General features: G+C 49.7%; 6 protein-coding genes across 6 annotated transcripts; 1 reads left to right on the top strand and 5 right to left on the bottom strand.

The window, feature by feature from the left end:
* Positions 1-1,782: 1,782 nt before the first annotated feature.
* Positions 1,783-2,818, bottom strand: LOZ57_006182 (uncharacterized protein; the record flags this gene model as incomplete). Its single annotated transcript, XM_049255202.1, has 2 exons — positions 1,783-2,367; positions 2,438-2,818. 2 exons carry the CDS (start codon positions 2,816-2,818, stop codon positions 1,783-1,785), a joined length of 966 nt encoding a protein of 321 aa, XP_049105805.1.
* Positions 2,819-3,490: 672 nt separating this feature from the next.
* LOZ57_006181 (uncharacterized protein) lies at positions 3,491-5,245 on the bottom strand (the record flags this gene model as incomplete). The annotated part of the gene is made up of 2 exons (XM_049255201.1): positions 3,491-4,450; positions 4,514-5,245. The coding sequence occupies 2 exons, from the start codon at positions 5,243-5,245 to the stop codon at positions 3,491-3,493; spliced, it is 1,692 nt and encodes a 563-aa protein (XP_049105804.1).
* Positions 5,246-6,270: 1,025 nt separating this feature from the next.
* On the bottom strand, positions 6,271-7,889 carry DUS1 (tRNA dihydrouridine synthase; the record flags this gene model as incomplete). The annotated part of the gene is made up of 2 exons (XM_049255200.1): positions 6,271-7,704; positions 7,761-7,889. The coding sequence occupies 2 exons, from the start codon at positions 7,887-7,889 to the stop codon at positions 6,271-6,273; spliced, it is 1,563 nt and encodes a 520-aa protein (XP_049105803.1).
* Positions 7,890-8,572: 683 nt separating this feature from the next.
* Positions 8,573-10,510, bottom strand: LOZ57_006179 (uncharacterized protein; the record flags this gene model as incomplete). The annotated part of the gene is made up of 2 exons (XM_049255199.1): positions 8,573-9,402; positions 9,454-10,510. The coding sequence occupies 2 exons, from the start codon at positions 10,508-10,510 to the stop codon at positions 8,573-8,575; spliced, it is 1,887 nt and encodes a 628-aa protein (XP_049105802.1).
* A 2,074-nt stretch (positions 10,511-12,584) lies between these two features.
* LOZ57_006178 (uncharacterized protein) lies at positions 12,585-16,187 on the top strand (the record flags this gene model as incomplete). Its single annotated transcript, XM_049255198.1, has 2 exons — positions 12,585-12,662; positions 13,113-16,187. 2 exons carry the CDS (start codon positions 12,585-12,587, stop codon positions 16,185-16,187), a joined length of 3,153 nt encoding a protein of 1,050 aa, XP_049105801.1.
* A 149-nt stretch (positions 16,188-16,336) lies between these two features.
* Positions 16,337-17,303, bottom strand: LOZ57_006177 (uncharacterized protein; the record flags this gene model as incomplete). The annotated part of the gene is made up of 2 exons (XM_049255197.1): positions 16,337-16,371; positions 16,451-17,303. The coding sequence occupies 2 exons, from the start codon at positions 17,301-17,303 to the stop codon at positions 16,337-16,339; spliced, it is 888 nt and encodes a 295-aa protein (XP_049105800.1).
* Positions 17,304-18,422: the final 1,119 nt, after the last annotated feature.

Here is an 18,422-nt window from a genome sequence, read left to right as displayed (position 1 = left end):
AGCTCTTCACACGTTTCCGCGCCGACACAGCTTAAAAAAATCCCTCAGCTCAATACGTAATGGAGTTGGCTTGAGCACTTACGTATCTGGAGTTGAAATGACAGCATCCCCAAAAGGGACTTTCATACTCCCTTGAAGTTCCTGGATAATGCGTGGTAGGTAGTACTCCTCGACGTGGCGAGGGCGTTCCCATGGGGTAAAATACCGCATTTCTCGATAATTGCCATCGTTGGCAAGCCAAATTTTGGGGCGAATTAGTAGAATCTTGCCGTCTATTGCTAGTACTCGACAGTTAAAGCGAAGGTTTCTATGCATAATCGGCATTCCAATGTCCTGGAGTCAGGTCAGAGCAAGCCGCAACGAATAAAGAGCGCTGCACACCAAGAGGATGCCGTGGCATTCTTCGTTGGCTAGGAGCCGTGCCATCATCTCCCAGGAGTGGAGGTAGATATCATTTTCCAGAAAATGATCCAGGCAGTCGTAGCCGGTGATCTCAAGTTCAGGGCCTACGCGCAGCCTGGCACCAGCGGCTTTTGCGCGCTTGATAGACTCGACTATGCGGGCTAAGTTGCCCTCCCAGTCGAGGGCCCATTGGTTCAAGCTGCAGGTCCTGGGGTAGGCATTAGCCGGGTTTGTTTCCAAGATAGCGAACGGCTTACGCGACAGTGGTGAGATGGCCCATGTCGAGAGCTTGGGCAAATCTTCTGGGTGGTCGACAATCAGCAGCCAAGCAGACGTCAAGATGACCTCAACCGTTAATGGCCGGCCGGATTGAAAGGCCTGGACTCGGCCCGAAGCGTTCCGGAGTTTTAGGCAGGCGGCGAGCGAAGGTTGCCATAGTAAGCATGGATATCCTTAAGAACGAGACAACGCCTATACAGCCGTTCTTGGAATGCCTACGGGGTACTTTCGAACACGTACGCTGAGCGCTATAAATTGACTATATACCCGCCGAAAACTGCTGCTGGCTAACCAAGGGCGATACTCAGTACAGTTATAGAAAACCCTATAAATTCAGACCCGTTGTACAAACTGTCGGCAGTTGCGCTTCTAATCGTGATACTGCGGCAGTACCACCAATACCCCTTTCTTAAGGATATCTATGCGACAGCCCGTTCACTATGTCCATTGTTCTCCTCGTGACAATGTCGATCGTGGCGGAAAGCCGAAGGCGGATACCTCCCAATGCCGAAGTCAGTCGGTTTTTCAATGCAGCAGGTAGAAGTTGTGCTCGCAGCTGGCCTTCCTGAGGGTAAGTTTTTGTGAATGGACCGCTAACGATTTCGGCAACCACCCTGTACCTGATAATGGATGAGCCTAATGAGACTGGCAATGCACTGTAGTGGTTTCCAGACGGACACTGGAGCGCCATATAGCTGTTAACTGTGTGTGCTCTACGAACTCAGTGAAGTCCAAAAAGATGGAATGCCATCAGGAACCTAGATCTGTTGGACAACAAACTGTCTATAGTATCAGAGGTTTGCGTTGGTACCAGCTGAGCCTTTCACAAACCTGTAACATATTTGGGTAAAGTATTGATATAACATAATCATGATGCCCCGGCGCTCCCGGGACGTTTCCACTCCGCATTTACAAGCCATTAACGAAGTTTTCCACGACGAAGAAGTCATGTTTGGTTAATCTGACATGGATATAATGGTGTGGTTGCATACTAAAAAAGACGCTTTGTTTGAACTCCTCCTGTACCGCTACTCCCATACTCAATAACTTTGATCAATGAATCAAAATTACCTGAACGCCAAGATAAATTCATGAATAAGATCAATGAGAAAACAATTTCGCAAGGCTCTTGTACTTCTTTATCCGTTTCTCGGCGTCAGGTGCAGTGGGAGACGTTCGAGAGGCGCCATTAGCACGAGAACCACTGTCTATCTGTACTTTTTGGGTCTGGGCGAGCGGGGAAGAATGTATTTGCTCCACAGGTGTAGGTGGCTTCTTCACGCTCGATTTATTTTTCCTGGTCATTGACTGAGATAGGGTCTTTATAAGGCCTGTATCTTCATGCGAGGCTCGATCGAGCTGCTGTATTTCATCCTTGATGGTCGAGCCGTTGGTAGCAAAGTTTTCTTCTGACATTGACTCAAATTTGATAACGCCTCGATCTTTGGGGATATCCAAGATTTCAGCCATAGCAGCCTGCATCAGTGCCGTATGGCGCATATTCATCATTGGTGCGATCATTTGCGACAGCGCGGAGACCTTCATCAGATACGCGGGCTCTGCGGTCGCCCCGAATCTAAGCAAGGTACTATCGTCCAGAACTATCATCATAGAGCTTTCGGGGCGTTGAAGAATCTGAGCAAAATTAAACGTCATATCCGAGATGACCTTGGGAGCATCTTCTAGCTAAACCAGCAGGGCAGTCAGCAAGCTAGTATGACAGAAAGAAGCCCCTCGGACCAAGCAGTATTATTACCTCAAGGTTTGTCTTTATCTCTACCACAATAATAGAATCTTGATTCACTCGATTGCGCGAGCTGTGGTACGGCTCCCTCAACCCAAAAGCCTCATGGTAGTATTTATTCCGCTGCCGCGACAGCTCCTTCTGGCCATGTGTCTTTGCTGACGCCATTTTCAGTCGAGAATCATCCGTCGGGGCGCCGCGTTGAAGCTCAATGAGGATCGCATCGCTCTTTTTCGGGGCCGAGACGTTTCGCAGCTTCGGGCCTGGCCTATTCTCTTTTGCCCTGGCGGCATCTTTTCGCTGTTGCTGGTGGTAGGAGGCGGGCGATTGAAGAACGGGGATATCTTTCGCAGGCTGGCTAGCCAGCGAGTCATTCGAGAGCGTGTCTTCCATGGCGATGGCGAAGAACCGCTTCCTGCTCGCTGCGTTTTGCGCGAGACTCCGGACTGTGAGAAAAGCAGCAGAGCGCGGGCGGATTGAGTGAAGCAGCCGAACCCTGCCAACTACCCAATGACATCAAGCAAGACCGTCCGCCACGCAAAAGCCTCAGCCTTGTGAGCGCAGTGCGTCAGTTGCAGCTGCGGGCTGACCGGGAGCAAAGCTTGTTGGGGTCGAGAGCAAGGCCAGGTCATGCTTGCAAGGCCTCGTGCTGGTTCCCCAGCAGGCACACCCACACGCGAGTAGAATGCAGGGCCCAGCGAGGGGAACAGAGCCTGTTATTTGTATGTCCGCCTAATAGCGACTATAGCTATATAAGTAGTTTTTTGCGGATGGGCCACTACAAAAAAAACAAAAACCAAAATCCGCATTCCGAATATTCCAAGCAAGTAATTCCACCCTGCGCATAGGGCGAGGCGCCCCCGCGCCGATCCTTGGTCGTGGAGAGCCAAAAAAATAAAATAAAATTAAAAAACAAACCGATCGGTGAGACAGACGATCCAGTGCGCTCCGGGCCAATGCTTGCGTAGTTATAAGATACAGGGGAAAGGAATACAACTGGCCAAAACCGGCGCCGTAGCAACTGAGAGCCACACAGTAATAATGCAAGATGAGACGCCGCCAAAATCAAGCAAACGAGAACATTATTTCGTATTTCTTCATCAAAGCCTCCATGTCACTGTTGTCATGAATGATTCTCAACCCACGCCTACGTTTCGAGGCCTTGGCGCCAGGGCTGACAATCCGGATACACTCGGCGGAGGGCGTGTGGGCGCTCCCGTCGCCTTGGTTATCCTCCCACAGTTTCTTGAGGAAGTTCATGGTGGTTCGGATGTTGCCGAGCCGAAGCAGTTCCCACATTGCCTGTAGCCGGTCGAGTATGAGTTTCCGGTGGTCCGTCCGACGCGACAGGCTCCCGAACATTGCCAAGGGCCAGCACATGGTGTGCGATATAGGGGCATCGGCGGGGAGCTGATCAAGAAGAACTACAAAGCGGTCAAGCCGCTGGAGAACAAAATCCGGTAGCGGTGATTGGGCCGTCAAGGGTGGGTTCGAAAATGCTGTATCGAGGTAACAGAGAATAGCCTGTTGGTAGATAAGGCCGCAAGTGACGAAATCTGGACGAGCATCTGGAGGCGGTCGCCAGGCTAAAATTCGCGACCTCAAGATACGACAAGCCATCTCATCCGCATCACTGCCCTCCGGGACTGTCGACCCATAGCCACGCGACCTTTGCTTCTGAGCTTCTTTGATTTTCTGTCGTTTTCGCCGTGCCAGAGCCGATACCTGAGGAATCATATCAAATAGCTCATATGAGCAGCCAACCAGCATACCGTAGCTTTTACCACTGAGCCAGGAAAATTCATTTGTGGGAGGAACGTGGGATACTGAGCCGTGAAGAATGACGGTTTGGGAGTCGTTGCTTAGTTCAGTGATTCGAAGAATATACGTATAGAATTCTTTCAGGAATTCAAGCATTGAATCCTCGATATGAAGCAATGATGGAGACGATTGTATCATACTAAACAATATGTGGGCTGCTCGTAAATGTTGCGACAGAACGCCGCCGTCGTTGCCTTTTGTTGTCTAAGCGAAGGATACGTTAGCACGCGGGGCATAACTAAAAGACCAGTCACGGTCGGCTCATACTTCCACAAAGCAAAGAACCAAGGCTGTTGCCAAAAGAGGAATGGGATCGCCTCCTGGCTGAGCCACAAATCGGGTCAAGCCGTATTTCAGCGACCGTAGCGCAAGGCCCAGATGTGTCCAGGTACTCGCTTCAATATCCGCCGTCCTCCCAGCGTTACAGTAATGAATGCCACTACAGGCAAGCAGACTCTGCAGAACAGTGTCGGGATATGCAAGAGCCAATCGTGGAAGCTCGGTCTTGAAGGCATTGAATTTTCCACGGTGGGCGGACATCACGTCGCCTGTCCTTTCTACCCAGTGCTGATAGAGGAGGAGAGAAATCGGGGAGCGGAAGATTGGCGCCAGAGAAGGCTGTTGTTGTAGGCCAGAGATGTCGAGAACATCCATATCAGATCGGAAGACTGGTGGCGAGGCACCCTCCTGCGATGAACACCATGACAATGGGGGCAGGCAGTCACTGTCTGGCGGGGTAGCGTCTGATGAACAGATTGACAGTTTTCTCTTCTTATTCTGTGCGGCCCAGTCCAGGAGATTTTCGGATTTGATGGGCGGCTCTGCGGCAGCGTCCGACGACGCATTGGGAAACCAGCTGCAGAGCAGCACGTTTCGCTCACACGAGACACAAGTGGGCTTCCTCCCATCGCATTTCTTCTTTCGGATTCGACATGGACGACAACCGTCTTTCGAGCGGCGGCGCTTGACAGGCGGCAGGCCGGGGCTTTCGCGGGACATTAGGGCTGGTACCAAGGGGGTCAAGATGCCTTGACAAGGGGCGGCCGGAAGCGACAACAGCCAGCTTATAATCGACGTTCTCTCTCACATGAAGCTGACCAGGGCTCGAGCGCTTTTGCAGAACAGTCTCCCCCGCGCATCGGTGGAGAGGCGCCAACCGAGTCGGACACTGGAATGGCCCTTCTTCGGTTCCGCGTTATTGGTTGGGTCCCCCACATCTCGGGTGCGCCAAGGGCCTGGGCGACTCGTGGCAAGCGGCGCGAAGAAACGTCTGGTTTCTGCGTCTGATGCGGGACGGGCGAGGATCGCGGGGTAGTTCGTCGGGCTCGTTGGCCGCCCCTCTGCTCGCGGCGTCCTTTGTCGTCGAGCAGGCGACTGCTGCGAAACACTTCCCCCTCCCCTGGATCGAAGATCTCAGATGCTGTTTATCTCCACGTGACGATAAGGGCGCTTCGGGGCTGCGGGCTGGCGTGGGCTAATCCAGATTCGGCTAGCGCGGCCTGTGCGAGAGTCTCTTGCAGCCTCGTGGCTTTCGCTGCTGAGACACGGCCGGAGGGAAAAGGCCTGAGGGCTGTGGAATTCGAAAGCGCTTTCTATAATGCGGGATGCAAGCAGGTGTTATATACATACACACAATCATTCACACGACTGTGGGACCAGAATTCGGTTACCAGAGCCCAACACGCAGGCTCTGTGTCGAGAGCACTGTATAAAAATGCGGGGGTCCCTATCTTATAAAGAGTGGAATCTAGCCAAAACAAGTATGGAACGTAGGAAAAACGGATGCCTCCGTGCCAGGAGTACAGAGTACCGAGTACCCCGTACGCATTGGCGTTTTATTAGATCAATAAAATAATATATCTCCCACGCTCATCAGGACGCAGGTTCAACAGGCCATGGAACGTGTGTATGCACTCCGTATGTACATCCATATCTGCGTGAAAGGGGTATAGGTTTAGCCGCCTCGAGCGCTATGCTGGTTCGTGAAACCTGACGATGTAAGGTGCAAAGAATGATTGCAAGGTTCAACCGCTGACCAGTTGGTCCTTTGGTGTGACAATCTCTGCCTCCAATTCAAGATTGTTGTCTTTTGCTTCCTTATTGATCTCTGCTCGTCCCTTCTTTTTCAGTTGCAGGGCACCTTTCTCCATCGCTTCTTCAGGCAGCGGCCGAATATACGGCTGGCAAACCCACCATGGCCGCTTGTACTTCGCAATTGTTGCTTTGGAACCATTCAGCGTTGCATCTTGAGGTTCCTCAGATTCATCGTGCAATTCTGGGGTTGCATTGTATTCCTGTATGCCTTCCTTGACGGCTTCTTCTACAAGTAACAAAACGTTCTCGAAAGCTGGTATGTCTCCCGCTCTGCACCTTGCGAGTGCGTCACGAACATGAGTCTTCTTTGAAACAAGTGGACGGAGCAGCTGAAACAGATGGCCTTGCATTGGGCAGAGATTAGGCGATACCGTTTTTTGATCCTTGCTCTTCTTTTGTTTTTTCCTGGGAGGCCCGTCTTCTTGCTCAGGCGGCAGAATTTTCTCTTCTAGTTCACTGGTGGAGTGGTCGGAAGCTGCAGAGGAAGTCTCAAAGAGCGGTTTTCTCTTCGGCGGCGCCGTTTCAAGGACATACTTATAAATTATATCCATATACCTTCTTAGAATGAAATCCAATCTGTATCCCCCTTTATTATTTCTTCCTCTCCAATACCCAGGGATTTTTTCTCCTATTGGAGGTGGGTGTGAAAAAATTGTTGGATCTGATAGATTCCCCTCTGCGCTCATGACACCGTCGGCACCAGTGGTTTCCAAACATTTTTGGATATCATCGTGGTTTAAAATGTTTCCATTCGCAAATATCACAGTATCAGGGGGCAAATTGTCCCTCAAGTAACGGATATACGACCAATCAGCAACGCCAGTATTGTGTCCCTTTTGTTCCCTTCGCCGCCCATGCACGGAAATAAAGCTTGCGCCTGCGGAAAGGATCATCTTTGCGTATTCTAACGTTTTCTCCTTTGTCTCCAATATGCGAAATTTTGCCGTTACGGGAATCGACAGTTCCGTGTGTAGTGTATTTATAAGTTTATATATTAAATCCGGTTCTTCCTGTAAGAATGCACCGTAGCGGCCCTTTTTCGCAATTCCTTGTGGACACCCAAGGTTTAGATCTACAGCATCACAGTAGGGTTGGACAAGTTTAGCAGCTTCAAGAAGTTCATCGGGCTCATTCGCACAAAATTGGACAATTAACGGACGGTCAATGCGCGGGTTTCCATCCAGAAACCATCGAGAATCTGCACCATTGTTTTCCTCACTGGGGTGTGCGCGGACTGCCTCGAAATGCTGGCTTCTGTATGCAGGACGCTCTTTAAATAGACGCGCATGCAGCATTGGCGAGTAAGCCAGTAAGTGGCCGGACGATTTCTCGCCGACGAAAGAACGGGTGAGCATGCGCCACGCCTATCATTGTAAACCGATTGTCAGCTGAAAACCCCTCTATCTAGGCCGGAGCAGACGCAGTCACACACAAACTCTGAGCGATCTACCATTGGAGCCAGTATCATTTTTGGGCTTCCTAAGCTCTGGTAGAACTCTCTACCAGTCATTTTGCGCGAGGCATTGCTGATTTGTGCTGCTGTAGACATCCTGCCGAGTTGGCCCCGCAGCAGGGGCTTAATGGAGCGAGAGAAAGCCAGATACGTGGTTGCTATCTTTGCCGGATATTGTAGAAAAGAAAAACGGCGCGAGGGCTACTCAAATAATGACTCCGTACACAGCTTGTTCAGCGCGAGATGCAAAGAGGGAGAGCTTTTTTTTCCTCCAATTAGCAATGGCCGGCGTCATCAAATGACGGAATATCGCTAATCCGGCAATAGCTTTGTCAGTGAGGTATAGGGCAAAATCGTTTATATTAGTGTTCTGAATTATAATATGTATGGTGATTGTCTCATTATTATTTTATTTTATTGGAATAGACACCAGCCCTAAATACAGGGTGTTAAAAAGAAAAAATGTGGATTGATACACAACTCCCGGTCGCAGCTTTGACATTCATATGTGCAAACATTCACCAAAATAAACAAGGTTCAAAATACAGAGTGATATCCTAAAAGAGGCAGAATCAATGCAGCCGCTCATAATCGAAAACCCAAGGCTAGGAGAGTCTATTGAAAAAGTAGGCCGAGTATGTCATATGGCAAAGCAGGTCGAGAATCATTTGGACGCCCGAACGCAAAACAAAAAGCTGACATGGAGAAAATCGGAGAAAAAAAAAGAAATCAAGAAATGAATGAGCAGCAGAGTAAGGGAGATTCGTTATACCATATTCTTATTCCAGGTGCAAAGTGGCACGATATAGGCGTTGGAACGCGCCCTCCAAGTTCGATCGAAATCGCTCGAACCGGCGCTTATTTTGTAGATCCGAAAGTCCTAATTCCGAAATATCAGAGTCGACAACAAGGTCAAAGTGAGCGGACCGTTTCTCTTGTTCAGGCTCCCTCGACAGACCTTCCAATGTTTCGGAACCCGACTCGCTGTTGGGTTGGTCACGGTAGAGTGCAAACGAAGGATTGTTATCGTCCACATGGACAGCGCAAGAAGCATGTTCCTCCTGACTTCCAGAGTTGTGGTTGTCAATCTCAAGGTGTGAGAAATGAGGGGCCAAATCTTTCATTTCTTCCTTTGAGAAACTTGTGGCTACTATCGAACCTTTTCCTGACAGAACAGTAGCATCGACACTGGGGCACTCGGGGACTTCGAGGACAGCAAGGACAGTGGGGTTGGCATAGTTGACATCAATTCCAGAATTCCATCCAGACTCCAATGAAGTGAAATCAAATTGATCCTCAGTGACGGTGGGTAACGTGGTTTGGGGGTTCTGAGTCTGGCCGTCTTGGGAATGATGCACGGATTTCGCATCATTCAAAGGATCAGTTGACGATTGGTTTGGCTGCGAAGATGGTTGTTTTTGCAGTAGCGATGGGAGTCCGTTTCTGCTAACATCATTCAAAAACGAGGCGAATTGAGGGGACGAGAGAAGCATGCGAGTAAGATCTGTTAGACGAGCATTTTCCTCCATGAGAGCTCGGTTTTGTAATCGAAGGTCAGTTGCTTCATTTGTTTTAGCAGTAAGCTCGCCTTCTAGTTGGCCAATATACTCTGCAAAACAGTTAATATCTGGAAAAGCTCAGGTACTGCAAGAAGGCCAACCTTTTCTTCTAGATCTGAATGCGCGGGCAGAGACCTTGTTGCGTAGTTGACGTCGTTCCTTGCTACTTAGTTTTTTGCCTTCCTCACTGGCAAGAAGTCGCTCATCCTCATCCATGTCTTGCTCGTCCTTTTTCTGCCTTGGTGGCTGCGGTAGAGAGTTTGAAACTGTTGGCTGATCCTCACGGGCAGCAACACTGCTCTGTCTCATTTGTTGCAGGAGCCGAGAGATGCGCTCTTCAACAACTGGATCAACCGGACGATTCACTTTGGGTTGATGCGAGCGACTAGGTAGGCGAGAATGATTGGGTGCTTGGTTTTGCGCAATTTGATGTTGCTGCTGTTGGCGTCTTATCAGCTCCTGTTGTCGTTGTTGCTGAGCAGCTCTGGCTCTTGCAGCCTGTTGATGAATGCCGGGATAAACTCGTCCTACTTGGCTAGTAGAGGCTACTGGTGCCGGCTCTTGGCTACCAAGAGTAATGGGGTCGACAAACTGGGCCTTCGAGGGCTGAGAGGAGAGCATGTCTGTATGAGACAAGCCAGTGGGATCCGACTCCATATCCATATCCACGGGATCAGAAGGGAAGGACATCACTGGGTTTTGGTTTCCAGAGAGATAGTCTCCTGGTCGGCTAACTAGGCCAAAGCCATCCGCAGGGCGAAGCGAAGGGTCAGGAAATCCCATATTCATGTTCAGTGCCGGATTGAGAGCGACAGTGTTGGCCAGAGCGCCCATTGGTAAGCCCGTCTGCTGTTGGTAGGAAGCGTATTGATGACTCGGCGCGTTGAACGATGCCTGTTGAGGGAATTGGGTGTTCGAGGCAAACGAGGCGTTAGTTGAAGCGGGAGACTGAGATAAATTGCTCGAATGCTGGTATGGATGCGAGAGAGGCTGCGGGTTGACGGGCTTGGTTTCAGTAGGGGGCGACAGCGAGGGAGAAGGGTATACAGGCTCGAAGTTGATGTAGGCGTCCATGTCACTGGTATCATAACAAGAGTTGAAATTAGGGGCAGGTGAAGGGACGTGTATCGCGAGGGGAAGTTCTCCAGTTGCGGCCATGATGGCGAAGTAATAATGTCAGTGACACGCAAGGAGAGCTGGGCGACACTGAGTTGAGCAAAGTGGAGGAAGGTCCAACGGTCAAAGAACAGAGAGAAGTTAAAAAACGAATGCCCAGAAGCACTGATATGCAGCGCAGTTGCGAGTCACTTTGGGGGGGGGAATGGGGTGGTTGATGCTGTTGTTGTTGAATGGGAATGAAACCATCGGATCCTCAAGGAGAAGCCAAGACTGGCCTGACTAACACAGCCAGAGCGTTACGTGGCCCCCTGTATTTTACAGCGTATTTCGGGCGGGCATGGCGGTGCAGCGCAGGCAGCAGGATTCCCGTCACATTAAAAAGCGGTAGCCCGTGCATGATTGGTGGAGCTAAGTTACATTGAGCATGTTTCAGAGCCCACCCGCGCCGCGATTGGCGGGCGCTGTGTATGCACTGTACACTAGCGGTATCGGCGGGCCGCGCTAGGCCGGGATAGGGCTGAAAACTGGGGCTGTGCATCGCGGCGGTGATTGGCTGCCCCGCCCACGTCAAAGCTTGCCTCGACTCGGGCCTTTTCTCGGCTGAGAACCCAGGGGGCACGCAGGTGCAACGCTCCATCAGCTGCACCAGCAGGATGTTGGCCGCGGGGTCTGCTTGTCACCGTGGCCCTTGGGTCGACGCTGCGGAATTCCAGTTTTATTTGATTATTGCTCTGCCCCGCAAGAGATGGACCATCTCGCCCCGCAGGCTCATTTCCGTTGGCCATGGTGCGCATAGGCACCGTGAGTCGCACCATACCCTCTGTTTCTTGTCACTTCACTACTCCGTACTACGACGAAATAATAAATAATATCAATGATGCTAATTTTACCAAGTACTAGTTACCCCCATCACACGGCTCGTAGGCGGCGTTGGAAAGGGACACGTGTGAGCCGCCTAAAGTCCGGTTTATTTTCGGAGTCGGTTTGTGCTCCGTAATCGCAGAAGCTTCAACCTCACGCGCCAAGTGGCCGAAACAAGCAGATTCTAGCAGTGGCTTTAATACTTAAGCCTATCAAGAGATCCTTCCGTCCCATTATTATTATCATCCCGCCCGCTGATCAGACCTGGACTCTGGAGGTCCTCTCATGGCAACGTTTATTTCAGGGTCCGTATCAGAAAGTCTGAACTGGCCCCCTTTGAAGCTTGTTGGCGCTGCTCCATATCAATAGACCAAGACTGAGGAATCTTCTGCCATTCTTCCAATGCCAGCCATGATTATGCTCGGCAGCCGACTACTCCGCAGTTTGCGTTTCGTCTCCTTTTCGATAGTAGGAAAATCACTACAGAGCACGGAGTACTACCGGGACGCCACAACAGTCTTTACTGCTCCTTGGTAGAAAGCATTAACTGCCCATACACCCCCGTATAACCGATAGTTATATGTCAAGACCCTTGGACCCATTATTCACTGGTTCGCTGCACAGCACCTTATTTCGCCGTTCTCCCGCCGGCGTTGTAATTTCGGTGTTTACTCTTATCTTCGCATGCCACTTTACCTAGGTTGCGGAATAGAAAATTTACGGAATATAGCTCAGCTAAATCAATATTCGTGCAAGGACAATAATAATGGGTTATTTATGGAGTAAACTCTTGAGAATCACATGTGGTATGGTAGTACGGAGAAGAACATTCGGATTCTAGGTTGATTCCCTAGCCATCTCAGTTTTACCAAGCATTATTAATTATTGGGAACCTCGTGGCATATCGTTCTTTCTCACGATGCTAGAATCTTGGAACTCAGGGTCATCTTACTCCACCTTCTTCACTTCAAGCCGTTGTTCTTTTCTAGTTCAACACTTAACCCAGCACCCGCTGCTCCAAAATAGTAGGCATTCTTGAACCAACTAGCCATCTGCTGCGCCTCTAAGAAGTTGGGTATCATATCCCTGGGTGAAAACACTACCGGAGTCATGGTGGGGAGGGTTTCAAGGGGATACATTATTATCATTATTGTGCAGAGTACTCTGTACTCGGCATTGTCCAGAAGCATTGTGGAAACTTAACGATCATCGGCGATGCCACGTGCAAATGCCAGCCATGCGAGCTGTAGTCATGTCGATTGCCTGCAGCTCGTGCAAATTTTGGGCGTCTGACCGTCAGATCATCACCCCGCCAGAAGAAGCTCTAAAGGTTCATTATTTATTGCATCTGCATGAAGTACGGAGTACTCCGTAAAGCCAAGGATGGATAATTATCGGTCCGTAGTGCTGACTCATCTCATCGGCCCTTCATAGCTCCGGGCTATCAAACCTACGTGCAGAGGTAATTCTTACTGAATGCGATATGCTCTTCTGCTCTGTATTGCACTAGCTAACACACCCAAAGAATACTCATCTATGCGTATGTTGCCACATAGAAAACTTTTTTTATCGTATCCTGGCATCTGTGGCGCGCTCTCATATTTTGCTGCTGCACATCCATCCTCATTGGTGACTGCCTGACGTGATTCAAACCGACAAGTTGGCTGGTTTAGGGTCGCCGGTGCGAGCTCCGGCATCGATCGTTGCCAGCCTGTGCGCAGGTGTTTTCTTCCCGCACATTGTTAACTGGAGTATTTTCTCGCGGCTACTAACCCGGCAGATCCTTCCTCATCCCTCGTCACACAGATTTTTAAACATTGCTATACGAACAAGTCACTCGGATGACTCAAAGACTACCACCTCCAATCCCCAGTCATATATTTCCAGGCTTTCGCCTAAGTACTGGATTATTGACCCCCGAAGCCTTTCGCTACATCCTACTACGCGCGAGCCTCCTCACGATTCCTCTCCAATGAAGACCTTTATACAATTCATCACTACCCCTGCAGCCGATACCCCTGGGACCGCCATACTTTTTCATTTCGATGATAAAAGGTATATTTTCGGGAATCTAGCGGAAGGTACTCAAAGGGCTTGTGTTGAGCGTGGTATCAAACTGTCGCGCGTCACCGATATTTTTTTTACCGGAAAAACAACATGGTCGACGCACGGTGGCCTCATGGGCATGCTGCTAACGGTGTCTGATACTCTGTCGAACTCCTTGTCAACGCCTCTTGAAGCGATAGATGCAAAAATTGCTGAATTAGAAACACAGAGAAAGGCAGCCACTGACCCAGTATCTCGAAGAAGAGCAGAGATTGGCCTTCAGAAGCGCCGGGATGAAAGACTGAAGTATGAAACCCAAAACCGGACTCACATATCACTATATGGCGGACCGAACTTGGCCCACACTATTGCAACTGGGAGAAGGTATATCTGCCGACAAGGTGTGCCTATCTGTATTCAAGAATTTGATGAAGATGCCGCCGTTAAGCAGAGATCTGATAGTGCCACTGCCCGATGGTCTGACACTCCTGCTGTATCCGATGATCATCTTAAAATATGGGCGCTCCCTATTCTGCCGTCAACCAGATCTCAGAGTCCGCCAAGGAAGAGAAGCCTAGACGAATTTGAGGAGCGCAGTTCTTCTATGCTGCCTTCTCAGTCACGCAATCTGGAAGATCAAATTGCTCGTCAGGCAGTTGTTTCACAGATGTTCAATTCCGACTGGCGCATGGATACTCTCGTAGAAATGCCCCTAGCTGAAGTTTCCCTCCCAGCAACACTTTTTGTGCGACATTCCGAAACACAAGAAATCAAGCCATATGTTGGACCTAAGCCAGGCGATAATGAACCGTTACCTGATATACGGGTTCTCGTCCGTAAACCCTGGCCGGGGGCGCTGGTTGAGTCTTTGCCTCCAACTTCGCCTTCTGAGTGCTCCATGTCGTATATCATCCGCAATCATGACATTAGAGGCAAATTTGATGCAAAGAAAGCAGCAGAACTAGGTGTTCGGCGGGGCCCTGATTACAGAAGACTAACTGAAAACCAAAGCGTGCAGTCAATCGACGGGCGGACTATCACGCCAGATATGGTTTTGGGAGAGACTCGAGTAGGGAAGGGTGTTGCGATAGTCGAGCTTCCAGGAATTGAATATGTCAAAAATTTCATTGAAAGACCAGAATGGAAGTCGACTGAGGTGATGAAAGGCATCACTGTATTTATTTGGATCCTTGGAAAAGATGTCGGCTCCCATCCACAAATCCAGGAGTTTATTTCTAATATGGCACAAGCGAAGCATATTTTTTCTTCGCCGGATTATTGTCCGGATCACCTTGCATTTAGAGCTGTCGCACGATCCACAATCGAGTTTTCTGAAATTGACGGTGATCGATACAGTCCTCCAAAGTTCACTCCTTGCCATGCGTTGAAAACTCTGCTGCCCAATACCAGGGCTGCTGAACCTGGAATGGTCATTGATCTGGAACCTACTTTCAACATCAACAGCTCTCAGACAGAACGTGAAGTTGATGTAGAACGCATAAAGGAAAGTGTTAGTTCTATAGCATCTGGGCATGCGAATATGGTTCGAGAAACATTTTCCAACCCTACATTCCTACAGAAAATGAAAAATGTGAGACAGAAAATTCCCGATAGTGATGCGGAGATTATCACATTAGGGACAGGTTCTTCCCTTCCCTCTATGTATCGAAACGTTTCAGCAACATTGTTGCGCATCCCCGGCCATGGCTCCTATCTATTTGATTGTGGGGAGGGGACACTAGGGCAATTAAAACGAGCTCTAAGCCCCGAAGAACTAAAGAGTGTTTTGCAAGAGCTGAAGGTAATATGGATCAGTCACCTGCACGCCGATCACCACTTGGGAACTGCATCAGTTATTAAAGCGTGGTATGAAGAAGTCTTTGGGGCTTTGCCCCAGAAACAGGCAAACTTTGAAACAGATCTTGGAAAATTTCTAAGAGAGAAAAGACTGTGCATTGTTTCGGATATACCGATGCTCGATTGGCTTGCGGAATATTCGCAGGTTGAAAATTATGGCTATGACAAGATCCTTCCTCTAGCGCCGACTTCATATGAAAATTCCAACCGCCGCATCTCCAGTGTCCTCACCCTTCATCGTCGAGACAAGAACGGTCTCGTTATTCAAGCCACTGGCGAACAGCGCGGCGAATGGTTCAACTTTGACTCTCCCAGAAGCGATTTTAAATCGCTCTTTCAATCTGCCACTGGCTTGACTTCGATTTTCACTGTGCCGGTTTCACACTGCCAGGGCGCCAAAGCTGTTTCTTTCACATTTCCTTCCGGCCTAAAGATCTCTTATTCCGGTGACTGCCGTCCATCTGAACCTTTTACTCGGATCGGGCGCGATTCCACGGTTCTTTTACACGAGGCAACGTTCGAGGACGACATGGTGACGGATGCTTTGGCAAAGAGGCACTCCACCCTCAGCGAAGCACTCATGGTGGGGAAAGAGATGCGGGCTAAAATAATCGTTCTAACGCACTTCAGTCAACGTTACCGCGAGATGCCAAAGATAGAAAAGGATAAGACGACGGGGTTTGTACCCAGCTTTAGCCTCAAGAAAGGTTTTACACTGCCCACCGCGGTCCGTGATATCCCTGCAACACAAGATATCCATGACGACGCCGACACCCTTGTTCCGGCTAATGCGACGGCTATGGACGTTGTAAACGAGCCTAAGGTACTAGAAGACGTCCCGGTTGTCCTTGCATTTGACTATATGCGCCTCCGCCTTGGAGACGCGCTGCATGCTGAGGCGTATATGCCCGCACTGAAAGAGCACCTGTCGGCTTCGGAAGTCGAGTTCTAGGCTCTGTCGCCCTGGCTTGTTCTCTCTTCTTGGGTGGTAGCTGCTATCTAACGTTGCTGCGGACTCTTAATGTATAAGAACATGGCCAGGTTGTTTATTGCCATTGCATTACCGGATAGACAAAAAGCATGTGTTCTAGCGTTTATTTCTCACTCAATGGATTTCATCTGAAAAACCTGCTTACCTTAGAACAAGGAATAAGCAATCATTTTGTTTGCCCAAATATATAGGTATACCCAAACATGTTCAATCAAACTAATAACCTGCGCTATCTTCACCTTCTTCAAACATTCCCTTGTCAGTGTTCCATCCGCATTCTTCTCTCCAGTTCTTTGGAGTATATTTATCTACAATTTGCTTGAAGGCTTCCAGCGTGCAAAACGTGGGCTCTCCCGGCAGGTGATTGGCAGGTCTTGCAGCACAGCCAGGTATTGTTACTGGCCGGTCATTGTAGCGAATGCGAACGTAGTGCTTACGAAGAGATGGAAGTTCGGATATAGGAGCCCTCGCAACATCGGTTGGAGTTCCCTGCGTTGCGCTAGGCCGCGTCGTAGAGCGACGGAAAAAGGAGAGGAGCGAAGACTGGCTGTTGTTATTATTGTTTTCAGGCAGAGGGTTAGATAGTTCCTCTAGGATATCTCCTGGGCGGGCCGTGTGTCGCTGTCCTGAACTGTCAACGTCCTTAAACAACTCAATCGCAATGTTTGCTGTGTATGGTGGCCATTTCGCGTCGTCGAAAGCACCTAGACTCGTTAATATAGCAGCTATCGTGGTATCGTGACATCCGCTCATTGTGAATTTTACTGGTGGTTGGCTGTCCCGCTTCGACTCCGTTGTTGGCCACCAGCCACCTCCAATGCCTGCCGCAACCATTCTGTCCACAATATCACCCATCAGCGCGCCAATACCAAGCTTGCGATACTCTTTACTTTCTTTATAGCCGGCAAACCATTCTTCCATGGCCATTTGATCCGCTACTTCTTGGCCCCTGGCATCATAGAACTCGGCAGGAAGCCGTGTTTGAGGCCCGTGTGCTAGAGTCGAGTTTATTGTGTCGAAAATACCTGATAGACGTGGGCGAGAGTCAACTGCTACCCGGCGGGAATTCTCAGGCATCCATCTGGACCAGAGAGAGTTGAGGTAGTCCATTTGTTCGGTAGTGTTCCCTAAGGGGGGTACGTTAGCTTCACGTAAGTAATACCGCCCGCCTTAAAACAGGATGCATATACATCTATCGGCTGCACGCTGAGCAAACATTCGGGCTAGCTGTCTGAAGCGATGACAATTTCCTTCATTGGGGTATAACGTCTCCTCTGCTGGGGTTCTTTGGATAATTGTGGGAGGGACGAAGTCGGAAGTTCGAGCACTCCCAGGGTACATCCCCCAAAATGTCTGCTGCAGCGACTCGAGAGCGCGTGGGATGGGTGTGGAGCGTAGATACAGGCGCTCGGCATTCGAGATAACCTGAGGCATGTATCCTAGCTGGTCTACATAGAGATGTCTTAAGCGGCGGCCCAGAGCGAAGGTCGTTTGCCGTCCTTTATCCGTCAATTCGCCAAGATGGCTTTAGAACCATTGTTAGAACACGGTTACTTCAGTAACTTCAACGCCTCCCTTGGAGCATTCACTTGCCAGATATTATCGCTCTCTCCGCTCGGCCCGACAGCTAGCAGCGCCTGGTCATTGTTACCAAATTTCTCCATCTTTCGGCGCCATTGGAACTCGTTCCATGTTGACAAATCATCAGCCGACGCAGTCATAGACGCAAATTTCCTTGCAATACTGCAATAAGGCCAGTCTGGAACATGTTGGCTCAGATATCGAGTTCGAGGTTATTTCGGGGAGGTGGAGTCAAATACATGGATGAAGTCCGGCCTAGGTTCATTGTTAGCTGGCAATTTTTTTTCTATGGGGCTGGTTGCAGGAAACGATGTAGATACATTTTGGAATCTTGCAGAGACTGGCGTTCGTTCCCCTAGGTGGATGTGAATACGCGGCCATGGGAGAGGCTGGGGGAGGGGACGGTACCATGCCGTAAAAACTAAGACATGATGTTAGAATCCAAGAGCTCACGGAGCAGTAGCAAGAAAAGAGCGCCTTACGACTTGAACGAACTGTAGCTCTAGATCCTTAGGATAGAGCTTTTGCAGCTCCTCTTTCGAGTATGGCTCGCGGGGCACAAGAGTCGTCATTTGCAGTGGCTGGGCTAGGCTAAGAAGCTAAACCGAGAAAGAA

The sequence above is a fragment of the Ophidiomyces ophidiicola genome (assembly GCF_022830035.1).
Source record: "Ophidiomyces ophidiicola strain CBS 122913 chromosome Unknown scaffold_37, whole genome shotgun sequence".
Lineage (NCBI taxonomy): Eukaryota > Fungi > Ascomycota > Eurotiomycetes > Onygenales > Onygenaceae > Ophidiomyces > Ophidiomyces ophidiicola.
This window is presented reverse-complemented; position numbering and strand designations above follow the sequence as displayed.